The sequence below is a fragment of the Thalassophryne amazonica genome, chromosome 14, assembly GCF_902500255.1.
Source record: "Thalassophryne amazonica chromosome 14, fThaAma1.1, whole genome shotgun sequence".
In the NCBI taxonomy this organism is placed as follows: domain Eukaryota; kingdom Metazoa; phylum Chordata; class Actinopteri; order Batrachoidiformes; family Batrachoididae; genus Thalassophryne; species Thalassophryne amazonica.
In genome coordinates this window covers 50,119,624-50,133,962 of record NC_047116.1, presented here as the reverse complement: position 1 = coordinate 50,133,962, position 14,339 = coordinate 50,119,624, and the positions used below count along the sequence as shown (strand labels likewise).

Sequence of the window (14,339 nt, the reverse complement as noted above, 5' to 3'; positions counted from 1 at the left end):
AACAAACAAAAAACAACTACTTCACAAATTCTCACCAAATTTGCACCACAGGTAGATATGGGGGGATATGGGGCATGGAAGACTCCACTGAATTTTGGGGGTGATCCAAATCTAGATCTGCATTCTGGATAAAGATTTCAGTTTATATAGGCTTTGAAAGATTACGTCAAAACTACTCAATGGATTTTCACAAAATTTTCACCACATATGGACTCCATTAAATTTTGGAGATGATCTGGATCTGGATGCAGATTCTGAGTCAGGATTTCACTTTGTAGACTTTTAAGGATTATGTAAAAACTACTTCACGGATATGACATCATGATGTAAAACCAAGATCAGGAAGACACTATTTTGTTTCAACTTGTGAATTAAATAGCAGATTGCAACATCGTGATCAGTTGGTCCATTCTGGATCAGCATGTAATTATTGCACTGTGTGGTGGAATCCGGATCCAGGTAAAGTGCGGGTCAGGATGTGATTCACATATATCTTTTATATGAGTCCACGTCAACCCTTGGTGGACGTCAGAAATCTCTGATAGCTCTTGTTTTCACATATTGTGTGAGCATCTTCTTCTTTTACTTTTGGCTACTCCGCTAGATCAGATCATCTGTCTCCATCTCACTCTGTCCTCGGCATCTTCCTCTGCCACACAAACCACCTGCATGTCCTCCCTCACCACATTCATAAACCTCCTATTTGGCTTTTCTCATCTCCTCCTGGCTGGTGGCTCCATCCTCAGCATCCTTCTCACTATATACCCTGGGCCCCTCCTCTGCACATTTCCAAACCATCTCAATGGGGTATGGACAGATTTTGTTTGGGAAGCAAGCACACTAACTGCTTGCACCAACATTTTGCCACATGTCTGAATCAGTATGAAAATGTAATGAACTGCAGAATCTGTTTTATCCTATTGATATTTAGTCGGCTCAATTCTAAATAGACTTCATATTAAAAAATCTTTGTGGAAATTTTCAGAGTACATAATTCTTACTGTTGGACAGCACAGTGGTGCAAACAGCTGCGTGCTTGTCTCCCATGCAACATGTCCCAAACTCAAAGCTGCCCAAGGCCCAATCACTTCATACAGCTGGACTTGTGTTCAAAAGCCTAGATCAAATTGTGAGTCCCAAAATGGGAGCAGTGAAACAAAATATCATTCAGTGGGATTCAATCGACTATAAGTAACATCTGCATTTAATCTCTACAGAAAGAATTACTTGTATTTACTGCTTTAAAATGTAAAGTTCGGAAATTACAGCGTCTTTATATCATAAAATTTACAGGTTGCTCTGTAAAGGTAGAGAACTATTCTGGCAACCACAGGTGCCTTTTTTAAAAGTATTTATTTATTTATTTATTTAATGTGCACAGAATCACGCACATCAGGGCAAAATAAAATAAAAATTTGAATTGTGATTCTGCATCCTGTTTGCGCTGTTCAAAATGTACATCACCCGTGTATTTCAAATTCAAGAAGTGAATTGAAATTCAAGAGTCATTCTCAATTCACTTCTGAATTTTGTGCAGCCCTGATGTGCACGAGAAAATACGTTCAGAAGGAAAAAAGAGGGAGGGGGATCCTAAAGATAATTTCCCACTTCCACCGGGGACTGCTCACATTTCAGCTTTCTCCCTTTGACAACAGACAAACTATTAACTGCTCCCGGTTTTCTCATGAGTATTTGATATGGAGACTATATAAGGATGGCAAAACATCTTTGTAACATGTGCTGTGCACCTTCAATCACTCATGACATTAAGAGTATTTAATATCCAAAGAAGGAGAAGATGTTTGCTTTGAGCCTTGAGGATCAAAAACATTCCTGAGGACCTCTTCATATAAAGCCGGGGGTCCCTGAGTTTTCTGACACTGAGGTGGATCTTAAAGAAGCTCTCCAAGGTAAGAAATGTATCTTTAAACTGTAATGATTGGGAATATGACCTGGGAAAAAACATCTTTGATAAAATGTTCTTGTACCTCATTCCTGTAGTTCTCCAGCTAGTTTATCATCACTGCATGATAAATTCTTGGCTCATAGCAACAACTTTACCACTTCCAATTTTCACCACTACAGATGTCCAAAGCTAAGGCTACTCCCCCTCCTGGGTGCACTCTGAACATCAACGATCCTCAGGTCCAGGAGGCTGCTATCCGTATCCAGGCCTCATATCGAGGACACAGGTACCAAATTCCTGAAGCCGTGCTGGCATTTCTTCATGTCAAAATCAAAAATCAAGTCAAAACTTATCGCACGATCAAAAGCAACTCTACTGACTAATAGTGCAGCAGATAACTAAAACAATCATTCAAATTGTGATTCAAGCACCAAATTTGGCACAAATATTGCTTAGACATTACTCTTTTGAAAAAAAAAACAAAAAAAAACAATTGGCCACTTGAATTTTCAATAGGTGTCCAGGTAGGGGTCAATTGAAGAATTACACAGGGGTCAAAATGAAAAGATGCTCCAAATATATTGAAAACTATGCCATATTATTTGTCTGATCATAAATATTCCAAAAAGGTATAGTTTGGACAATCTGTGACTGAATGTTATGGGGTAAAACCAGCAAGAATGGTGACAAAGGTCAATTTCAGTTTGTACAGGTGTCAAAAGTTAAAGTCGCTTCAATTTTAGTAAAAAGTGGTGCAAATTATAGCTTGAGCTAATAGGATTAATAAATGGAATAGTTTTGACTGTGTTGAATGTTTGGTCTCCAAAGTAAACATCAGATAATTTCAACAACCATTGTATTCTATGACATGTGACCTATGTTATCCTGTAACATGATAACTAAGGATGACACATGGTGCAAACCAATCCTTTTAAAGCCTTATTAACTCAACTAATAATTTGCATCACTTTTTAACCAAAATTAGAGCAATTTTAACCTTTGACCACTGTACAAACTGAAATTGACCTTTGTTACCATTCTTGCTGGTTTTACCCCATAACTCCATAGAATTCAGTCACAGACAGTGCAAACTATACCTTTTTGGAAGTTTTGTAATCAGACAAATAGTTTGGCATAGTTTTCAATATGATTGGAGTATATTATAATTTTTACCCCTATGTAATTGTTCAATTGACCCCTACTTGGCTGCCTTCTGAAAATTCAAGTGCCCAGTCAGTTTTTTCAAAAGAGTAATGTCTAAGGAGTACTTGTGCTGAATTTAGTGCTTGTATCACCATTTGCAGGATTCCCCTGTAGATATTCTGTTATCTGCTGCGCTATAAAGTGCTGGGCAGTCAGAATAATAAATACTATACAGACAACAGAATGGTTAAAGAAAAGATGCATTAAATTGGGTGACAGATCATGCAAAGATAATGGAGGAATAGAGAGATAAAGCACAATTTGATGTAGCATACTGAACTATGAGAAATCAAATGCTGCCATGAGACTTACAAGTGAGGATAGCTGGGTGCTGGCTGGAGTCTAACTCAGCAGTCATAGGGCGTGAACCAGGGTACACCCTGGACAGGACGCCGGTCTATCACAGGGCCACATAGGCAGACAAACACATACACACTCGCACACCTAGTCAATTTCAAGCTCCCAATTCATCTAACATGCATGTCTTTGGATGTGGGAGGAAGCCCTAGCACCTGGAGGGAACCCATGCAAACACGCAAACTCCACACAGAAAGGCCACAGGTGGGAATTGAACTCATGATTTTCTTGCCGTGAGGCAACAGGGCTAACCACTAAGCCACCATGCTGCCTGCCTATCCTTCTTTCAACCTGAAATCGTGTGGGCATGTTGTATAAAAACGCAGACCATCTCCCTGTGTGTCACAACGCTAGCAGGGGTCCACAAATGGACTTCTTTCATGTGACAGAAGTCATTTTAGGTCAAATTTTTTCCTAACAGAAGAAGAATCTCTGGGATGTTTAACATAAAAAACCCAACTATATTTTTCTTCAAATGTGCTTAAAAACAGATCATCCCAACTGAAATCACACAAACCAAATCATGCCTTCTTGTCAGTTAATACTTTGTGCATGTTTGCGTTCTGTTTTTGTGACTGGAATTAATTTAGCCCTTTTGTGTGCCACATAGATCACGCAAAGAGCTACGGGAGAAAGGGCCTCCCAAGATCCTGCAGGATCTCAAAGATGTTATGCTTGTTGAGGGCAGTGCTGCAAAGCTGGAGTGTAGAGTTAGTGCTTTTCCAGATCCTTTCATCATCTGGTACAAAGAAGGCAAAGAGCTTAAGGATGGACCCAAGTACCGCTATGTTTTTGAAGACCCAGATTTTGTGGCACTCGTGGTTCGAGATGGAGTTCTAGATGATCTGGGGAAATACACTGTGACCATTAAGAATCCATTTGGACAAACGGCTGGATCTGCTTGTATTCTTGTGGAAGGTTTGTACAGCCTCATATCAGGAACTGCCATTTGTTGTCACAATATTATTTACCAGTGTGTGAAAGCATTTTGTAATTTGGTCAGTTTAATTTAATCACTTCAAGCACCAGAAATACCCTCTTTTTAGCATTAAAAAGTTATTTTGCAAAGATTTTCAGTCAGCTAACATGGGTCATCATCAGGTGTCCTAAAACGCAATGATGTTTGTGTAAAAAAAAAGGTCTCTAAAAATACAAGCTATTGCTGAGCCTGTTGCTTTAAATGGAAAAGAGCTGGCCACGCCCCCTCTCCTGTTTCTCTGCCTCTCATCCACAGATCATGTAGGTGTGTCACAATATCCAGATTGGCTCAGTGGGTGTGTCTCACAGACTAAGCAGGAGTTCAAATATGAACTTTGTGACATATCTTGGAGATGTTTATAACATGAGGGTTCTTGCTTAGATTTTTCTACTATTTGGAAGTGTTTATGAAGTAACAGTCATGGAATTGTGGTATGTTGATGGTTAACCTTGACCTATTTTAAGAGGTTATAAAATCACTTTGTTTCATTCTGTTCCTTTTTTTTTTGTTGTTTGTTTTTGGGGTGCTGGGGTGACAGTCAATCAGAGTAGAGCAGCAACATGACGTCAGTGGCAGGTCTCTGTAAAACCGCTTCATTTATGTGTTTATATAATGTCTCTCATATTCTGTAAAGGTTTGTGATAAATAAACACTTCTAAAACTTAAAACATTGTTTTTGGAACCTAATGACACTTCTGAAGTGTTTCACAAGATATTTCGCGGACGTTAGCGTGGTGAAGTCACAGGCTAGCTGTAAAACGTTTCGTTTGTGTGCAAATGTAACTGCTTTGTCATATATTATGTAAAAGCTAGATGGAAATAAACATTTCTAAAACTGAAAACGCTGTTTTTGTAACCTGATAACACCTCTGGAGTGATTTGCAAGACATTTCACAGACGTCAGCGTGTATGCTAACGTCCGCTAACTCAAAGATAACTTCTGCTTTTGTCAAAAATTCAGAACGTAAATATTCTTTATGACTGACTGATTGATAGAGGAGCTCTACTGAACATGTACAAATTGTAAGCAAGACAACAGGATCGTAATAATTCATTTAAATAACAATAAATGTATAATTGCATATATAGCACTGGGATACCAATTAAACAACTGCAAATTATAAAGAAGACAGTGCTCATATGGCCGAGGGTATTTTAGTATTATGTTATATTTTGAGAATGGAGTGAGTTAAAATTTAACATGTTGCATTTGTACAAGTGCAGCATCATAAACATTTGTTTTGTGCAGCTACCGACAGACAGCGCAATATTCAGACTACATTATAAAATGTGACCACTGTCATTAATGCGTTGTGAGCTATGAAAAAAATGGTGCAGATGGTCTGTGCTGCTTTCTGCTCCTTTTTTGCCCCACTCAAAGCAGCCTGGGGGTTGATGCATTGAAATATTCAGGGGTGGAGAATGGAATGTACGCAGATATCATTCAGATCGCTGAGTGTGTGTTGTGTCTCTCCTGCATGCTGTCTTGTGCTGTTGTCTGGAAGCACTGATCTGTGGATGGACGTCCACTAACATCAGCACCTCTGCAGGAAGTCGGACATTGGAGTGATAGTGCAAAGTGCAGCTTTAAAATGATATATTTAATTATCAAAAATAATATACAAAATCTATAGGTGTAATCATGTATTGTGTATTGTGATAGTCGTATCCTGAAGCCTGTATCAGATCATATTTTATTTTTAATTTCTATTGCGATACCGTGAAAATTCCACTGTTGCACAGAAGAAATAACTTCTTGCAGAAGAAAAATAAATGATTTATGAAATATACAAATAGTAAATAAATAATGAACAATAATAATAAATAAACAATTCATACTTCTGAATAGTTTTTTTCTGTAATATTCACCACAGATTATTTTCTACACAATTAGTGGGAACAGTGATGCAATTATGTATGGAATTGTGATAGGTGTATCGTAATATGGATACTAGTGTATTGTTACGCTCCTAGTTCCAAATCATCAGACTGAATGGTTTTCAGATTTCACCGAATACTGGTTAAAAAAAAAAGTGCACTAAAGTGCCAGGCTCCTAGTGAAACCAAAGGCCCTGACACATCTACATGAGGGCATATGCTTCTTCATAAGATAACATTTGGTTGGTGTAATGCTTGTTTATTATCTTTTTAGTCCCTGCTAAGGTTTGCAAAGGCCAAGATAATATCAAATCCAAGAGAGGAACGACAGTGGTGCTCAAGGCAGAGATAAGTGGTGAGCCTCCTCCAGATGTTGCCTGGCTAAAAGATGGAGAAGACATTGAAGAGGATGACAGGTAGGTTTGCTTCATAGGTCTGTATATACAAAAAGAAGTGGGATCCAGTATGGTGGAAATGAAGTTCACAGCATGGAGCTATAATAATACCTGTTGTGTTACCACTGACGGTAAACAGTACCTGCTAGGAGAATAAATTCAGTGCTGGTTTGGATTATTTTGGAGTTTGATAATAATACAAGCGACAATCACCTTAGTAACAAGCAGGACCTACAGTTTGCAAAAGATCTTCACCAGTAACTTGATAGTCCTGTCAGTTTTTATTTTGTCATAATGATTTGGCATAATAAAAGATGGCAGCATAGGCTAAAATGGGAGGCCCACTAGTCCTCACCTGTATCTACCAGAATCTTAAATTTCAGAACTGAATATGCAGTAGTTTTTATTGACCTAGTTTTGTGAAGTTTCCAGTTTCTGACTCTATTAATCCTGTCCTTGCCCTACACTACCAGTCAAAAGGTCAGACACACATGTATGCCTGACATTTTGACTGGTAGTGCACATAGCATTATTTAAGTGAACGTATAGACCAAAAAAAAATGATGATTGGTGCTACTGTACTACCTTGCAGGATATTTTTTGACGTTGGAGACACCAACACGATCTTGACCATCAAAAATGCAAAGATGTCTGATGCCGGCAGGTATGAGGTGTTTGTGGAGAATAACCTGGGAACAGACCAGTCCTTTGCCCGGGTTGACATCCTGTGATGGAGCTTCTAAAGCACATCTGTACTAATCAGCCAGTGTTCTTTACAGTTGTGTTTCCTCTTACAAATGTTAATACTGTGGTCAAAGTTGTACATAGCTTAAGTTTAGCTCCAAATAAAAACCTTAGAATATTTTGTCAATGACTTGTATTGGGGTGAATTCTTTTTTAAAAATGATATATTTTGACAATAAATGAAGGTTCTGTATTTCTTTTGCCATAAAATATCATATAATTTAAGAGAAATAACAAGGATATGGAAGATAATCTGATATTTGGTATCCATTATGTTGTTGTTTGTATTGTTTAATTACTGTATTAAATCATTAATCTAGTCATCTGTGCACATCATTTTGTCTATTCACAAACATGCACAGATGTTTTGAAGCCTGGATTTAGGCTAAAAGCTCTGTGCCTCAAAAACCCATTCTTGGACCAACTGTGCTGGAAATTATTAATCTCTCATTTACTTCTGGACCTGTTCCTAAATGTTTCAAATCTGCAGTGATTAAACCATTACTTAAGAAATCTAATCTTGACGCTAGCGTATTGAAAAACTATAGGCCGACATCAAATCTATCATTTTGCTCTAAAATTCTGGAAAAAGTGGTTTCATGGGACCTCGTGGACCACCTTCCTGAGAATAATCTTTTTGAGCCACTGCAGTCTGCTTTTAGAAAATATCACTCCACAGAGACAGCTCTCACTAAAGCGGTGAATGATCTTCTGCTTGCAATGGACACCACTACTGTTCTGGTGCTGTTAGATCTCAGTGATGTGTTTGATACCGTGCATCATCATATTTTACTTGACAGGCTGGAAATTCATTTTGGGATTACTGGGAGTGCCCTTGCGTGGTTGATGTCATACCTGTCCAATCGGGTTTTGTACAATAACACTACCTCTAACCTTAGTGACATAAAATTCAGTGTTCCACAAGGTTCTGTCTTAGGCTCCCTGCTTTTCTCCCTTTACAGTGGCTTGCAAAATTATTCAGCCCCTTGGTATTTCACACAATTTAATTTGTTTATGGTGTTTCAAGTAAACAAAGTAAATCAGACTTCTTAATATAAAAATTTCTAAAATTATCTTGCTTAAACTCAAACTGAAAACAAATCTCTACAACTTGATATAAATTAATTAAAAATATAAAAGCCAAGATGATGAGTTGCATAAGTAATCAACCCCTTTGGTGTAATACCTGTAAATAATCAGTTTAATTGCCACTTTTCTTCAGACAAGCCAGGAGATGGATACATGAACATTTCCAAGTCACTGAATATGTCTTGAACTTTATTTACATCAGTTATGAAGAAATAAAAACAATATGGCACTCTATGGTAAATCTGTGTGGAGTAGACAGTTCTTTAGTAGAGAAGCTTGAATCTTCGACTGGACTGGGTTGCTTGACGTGAGGACATTTCGCTTCAAATCGCAGAAGCTTCCTCAGCTAAAATTCTTGCTCTGGTAGTCTGACTTCTGTCTTGACCCTTGTAGAGAAGAACAAACAGAAGCCACAAAAGCTGGAGTTTTAAACCTAACCAGGCCCCTCCTACCGAGAGGCAGACTGCTATTGGAGTGAATGACTCAATGAGTCATTCACGCCATCAGGAGAGGCATCAGTCCCATCGTTAGGAGGGACAGCTACCCTGTCATTAGGAGGGTGCTAACTAGAGCACAATAGGTGCTAATTAATGCAATTGTTTAGTCACTAGCCAATAGCAGTCTGCCTCTTGGTAGGAGGGGTCTGGTTAGGTTTAAAACTCCAGCTTTTGTGGCTTCTGTTTGCTCTCTACAAGGGTCAAGACAAGTCAGACCACCAGAGCAAGAATTTTAGCTGAAGAAGCGTCTGCGATTTGAAGCGAAACGTCCGCGCATCAAGCAACCCAGTCCAGTCGAAGATTCAAGCTTCTCTACTATGGAAACCACCTGGACAACTAAGAGAAGAAGGAGAACAGTGAGGAAAGCCACCAAGACAACCAGACAACCCAGAAAAAATTTTAGGCTTCTGTGGCTGTGATTGAAGAAATTGTGCACAGTGCAAATTCTGCATTTTGCATCTCTAGTTATACAACTTCATGATGAAGTGGTATAGAGGAGGGTCTTATTTCACTAAAACATCAAATCCAGGCTTGCATCTCAGATGTACCTTCTGGCAAATTGTAGTTGAGCTTTCAGGTCTTCTTTTTAAGAAAATCCTCCTCTGCTCCAGTTTGTGCTTTCAGTTTAAGAAAGATAATTTTAGACATTTCTATATTGAGAAGTCTGGTTTACTTTTTGTATTTGAAATGCCATAAACAAATTAAAATGTGTGAAATACCAAGGGGCTGAATAGTTTTGCAAGCCACTGTATGTCTCATGGTTGATTCCCAAATGAGATGGTGGACCCTGAAATGACTGAACAGGCCCAGTCTTGATGTGCATGGTTTCTGACAAAGGCTGCATGTGGTTGCTGCAGGAAGCTTCTGCTGGTCAAGATTTTGCACTCTCTCCTCTTTCTCCTCTGTGTTGTTCGTCTGCATATTTTCAAAGCTGGCTCTGCCCTATGCATAATAGTACAGCACAGATAGATATACAGTAGTTGATTGGTTAACTCTTCTAGACCTTGTAAAATGTATTTTATAACAAACACCTTGAATGGTGCTCCTAATCTCATTGAATGGAATAAAGCCTGAGTCAAGGCACCTTTTGGACTTGAAATTGTTTTGTGTTCATTTTCTCATTTTAGCTTTTTTTTTTTGTTTTTGTTTCATTCAGTTTTGTGTACTTTTAACCATTTTCACTTTACTGTTTTTAGACTCACCGTTATAAATTATAAAATATTGTTGAAAATATTCAAAATAAGTAAAAAAGAACTTATGCCTTAAAAACTTACTTATAGGGGAGGTGATGGTCTAGTGGCTAAAGTGTTGGGCTTGAGTCCAGAAGATCATGGGTTCAAATCCCCACCTGACTGGAAAATCACTAAGGGCCCTTGGGCAAGGCCTTTAATCCCCTATTGCTCCTGGTGTGTAGTGAGCGCCTTGTATGGCAGCACCCTGACATCGGGGTGAATGTGAGGCATAATTGTAAAGCGCTTTGAGCGTCTGATTAAAATGGAAAAGCGCTATATAAATGCAGTCCATTTACCATTTATGCCAGTGAACCAATCCTAACCAATTGTACCATTACACTGTACACATTCATTCTTTTTTTCCCCTTTGTATTTGCCAATATTTACTTTTTCCTTATAACTTCCCCCCAATACCCAATCAAATAAAATAAAAGTCTAAGAACACAAAAATAATTATTTGTTGAATGAATGCTTCACAATTCATAAACAAGTAGTATTTAATAAAAAGTTGGAGAGAAACGTTTATGAACCAGTGACTTTAGGGAGAGTTTAAATTTTCAAAGAGAGGAATGACTTTGAAGTAAAGTGCGGACAGTTTGACCACGGTCCCTAACTTCCTCCTCTCGGCCTGTTTCAAGGCTCCCCCATTCAAACATCAAAATTGCACAAGAACAAACTTCATAAACAGGGCATTCATAGGGAATGCTGTCCGTGCATGCCGCTGTGAAAGATAAAGAAACAGATCGCTTTATAAACTCTTGAATTTAGTCCGCGCTTTCACGGAAAAAAAAAGAAAAAAGAAGGCGCTTCAGATTCAACATTGTGGCTTTAAGAATGGGGCTTCCTTGAAACCGTCAGCTTCACGTTAGCGTGGTAAAAATTGATGAATTTCTTAAAGTGCACATGTAGGAAACAAAAAAAATAAATGTGTGTTAGTCGGTCTTTGTGTTTGAGGGAATTTTGGACCAATATGTTTAATTGCGTGCACCTTTCAGTCATCTAGCGCTTTTTGTTTTCTTTTTTGAACGCACAGTATGCGCGTATGCGGACAGGGAGTGGCAAAATATACTTTTTTTTTTTTGTTTTTACCATAACTCGTCGTAATTTTATGAAATATTAACGGCACTTATAATGGACCTTTCGCAGTCGGTAATCACACAAGTAACAATTGAGGAGGAGGAAGAAAACGCGACTTGTCGGGAAGAAGGTGAGTTTGGCAAAAGTTTTCTGAACTATTCTGCTACGCATGACAATGAGCTCAGACTCCACAGAGTCAAAATGTTACCGGCAGATTTTAATGACCGTCTTCTTTTTCTTCTTCGTGGAAACTCTCCACAGGCTTTTAATGAGCTTGTTTTAAACGTTCTGACGAGTTTTGACTGAGGTGAAACAAATTTCAGCTTTGCTTGCTAGCTAGCTAGCTGACCTTTATAATGTCAACAAAACAAAAAATAACAGCGTTGCGGTGAAATATCAATTTGGAAAATAGAAACGTTTGGACCTGTGTTGCGCAAAGACGGAAAAAGTTGTGCAAATTTGGAGTAAAACAGAAGCTTTAACTGGTTTGACAAAGGGGGCGGGGTCCGAACAGGACGAGCGCTTTGACAGTTTTACTGTTTTGGACTTTGAGGTTCACTTAAACTCAACGTTATCTCTTTGAATTGACCCAAGAGACACGTATGAAAAGTTACACGCTTGTCCAAATAGACTAAGCACAAGTATGGGGCCCTGATCACTACAGTGTGGTCTGCAAAGTGAATTTAAGTAAACTCATTTGAGCATATTGATTATTGCACACTGTTATATGCTACAATTTGTGGTCAGCATGGTGCAGGGTCCAATTCTTGTGCTTGCACACCGGTGTTGTATATGTCAACACCTCTGTCTTCTCGCTTCCTGTCATTTGCTACTGTCTGAACAAGAAAAAGCAAAAATAGCAGGGGAAATGTACGTACAGTGCCCTTCAAAAGTATTGGGACACTTGGTATTTCACACATTTTAATTTGTTTATGCCATTTCAACTACAAAAACACACACAAACAATAAAATAAAAAAAAAAATGTAAAAATTTCTTCCTTAAGTTCAAACTGAAAGCAAATCTCTACAACTTGATTTAAATTAATTAAAAATGTAAAAGCCAAAATGATGGGTTGCATAAGTAATAGAACGCTTTGGTAGTGGTATAGCCGATATGAAGTGTAGAGGAGGATTTTCTCTAGAAAGATTCCCTGAAAGTTCAGATACAGTTTGCCAGAAGGCACATCTGAGATGCAAGCGTGCACGTTTTGGTGAAAGAAAATCCTCCTCTATACCACTTCATCATGAAGCTGTATAACCAGGGATACTAAATGCAAAACATGCACTAGCCGCAATTTCTCCATTCACAGCCAGAGCAGCCTATACCTTCTCTTGGGTTGTCTGGGTGTCTTGGTGGCTTTCCTCACTCTTCTCCTTCTTGCACAGTCACTCAGTTTTTGAGGACTATCTACTCCACACAGATTTACCATAGAGTGCCATACTGTTTGAATTTCTTGATAATTGATGCAAATAAAGTCCAAGACATAGTCATTGACTTGGAAATGTTCATGTATCCATCCCCTGTCTTGTCTGAAGAAAACTGGCAATAAAACTGATTATTTACAGATATTATACCAAAGCGTTCCATTACTTATGTAACCCATCACCTTGGCTTTTACATTCTTAATTTATGTCAAGATGTAGAGATTTGATTTCAGTTTGAGTTTAAGGAAGATAATTTTAGAAATGTATTTCTTTTGTATTTTTTTGTATTTGAAATGGCATAAACAAATTAAAATGTGTAAAATACTGTGTTCCAATACTTTTCGAGGGCACTGTATATGGTTTGGGTTTCATGGTATAAACCCAATGGAGAAACTATGCAGGTAAACTGTGTTTAAAATTCAGCATGGAATATGACATCACATTGTTGTACCTGGGTATCATTTTGCTGATGTCCAAGTTGTAGACAGGTTTTAGGCTTTTTTTTTGGTGGGAGGGGGGGGGGGGGGGAGCATTTTCTAGATAAATAACAATAATATCTTGTAAATTAGAATTATGATTCAATTATTTCTTTTAGTGTTTTCTACTCTTGTGGCTTTTGGTAGGATGGCATGCATGGGTGCTGTGCACCTGTTGTATTATATCCATTCACTGGTATGTTTAAAATATTCATTAGATTTTTTTTATGATATTTTAAATTTTCTGTAATTTAACATTGTGATTATTTTATTCTGTAGGTTTTTAATAAATATTTATATCTTGCATTTACAAAGTTTAAGTATTCATTTGTATGTATATTATATGTTGTACGCCAGTTGTAAAGTGTAATACACTAACTAAACTAAAGCCACATGTACGGCTTGTTTTAGGCTTCTGTTATGTACAGTAGGGTCCATAAGTATTTGAACAGTGATGTTTAAAAATTAATTTCCCTGTGCATATCACAAAAATGTAGTTAAAATTAAGCAATCAAGATGTAGTTGTGGTGTAGGCTCTCAGTGTGATTTCCAGCGCTTTAATATTGCATTTAGGAGTCATGGCCATTTAAATACACAGTCGCTTCATTTTCAGAACCTGTAAGTAATTGGACAAACTAAATATCAGGTTTATTGTAAACACAAATCATCACTTTTACAGACAGTAAAATTAAATACTATTTTTCATTATCTTGTTGCAATTAAAGCGATAGTATGGCTACATCCAAATAAAATACATGTCATACTCATTGGTAGAATGTGACAGTGGTAGGTTACTTGGGCACACAATGTCAATGTGTCCACTATGTCAGTGTTGTGTAGTGACTAGTGTCCTTTTGGCTGCTTCCTTGCCTGCATGCTTGCCACATGGGTTGCATGGGTCGCCTCAAATCCGAGGTGGATCTGCATGTTGAATTGGCACAAGTTTTACGCCAGATGCCCTTCCTGATGTAACTCCACATTACATTGAAAAATGTGCCAGGTATGGGGTTTGAACGGGGATCCTTCTGCACTGAAATGTTGTGCACTAACTGCATGGCCACCACCCCTCACATGTAGTGAA

At 38.1% G+C, this 14,339-nt stretch overlaps 2 protein-coding genes across 3 annotated transcripts in view; both read left to right on the top strand.

The window, feature by feature from the left end:
- The first annotated feature begins 1,475 nt into the window (after positions 1 to 1,475).
- The window catches only part of LOC117524618 (SPEG neighbor protein-like), a 32,871-nt gene continuing 20,007 nt past the window's right edge, over positions 1,476 to 14,339 (top strand). The window contains exons 1-5 of one of the 2 annotated variants that reach the window (XM_034186431.1): positions 1,476 to 1,910; positions 2,086 to 2,192; positions 4,077 to 4,384; positions 6,598 to 6,739; positions 7,311 to 7,592. In XM_034186431.1, the coding sequence (XP_034042322.1) occupies positions 2,086 to 2,192; positions 4,077 to 4,384; positions 6,598 to 6,739; positions 7,311 to 7,449 (696 nt within the window). In that variant the 5' untranslated portion in view covers positions 1,476 to 1,910 and the 3' untranslated portion in view covers positions 7,450 to 7,592. Of the gene's footprint in view, positions 1,911 to 2,085; positions 2,193 to 4,076; positions 4,385 to 6,597; positions 6,740 to 7,310; positions 7,593 to 14,339 lie in introns of those variants that run through there. The other variant, XM_034186432.1, reaches the window with a different exon arrangement.
- LOC117524616 (carboxy-terminal domain RNA polymerase II polypeptide A small phosphatase 1-like) overlaps positions 10,984 to 14,339 on the top strand; it is a 69,966-nt gene continuing 66,610 nt past the window's right edge. Inside the window, exon 1 of the mRNA XM_034186430.1 lies at positions 10,984 to 11,487. Within this exon, the coding sequence (XP_034042321.1) occupies positions 11,412 to 11,487 (76 nt within the window). The 5' untranslated portion in view covers positions 10,984 to 11,411. The remainder of the gene's footprint in view (positions 11,488 to 14,339) is intronic.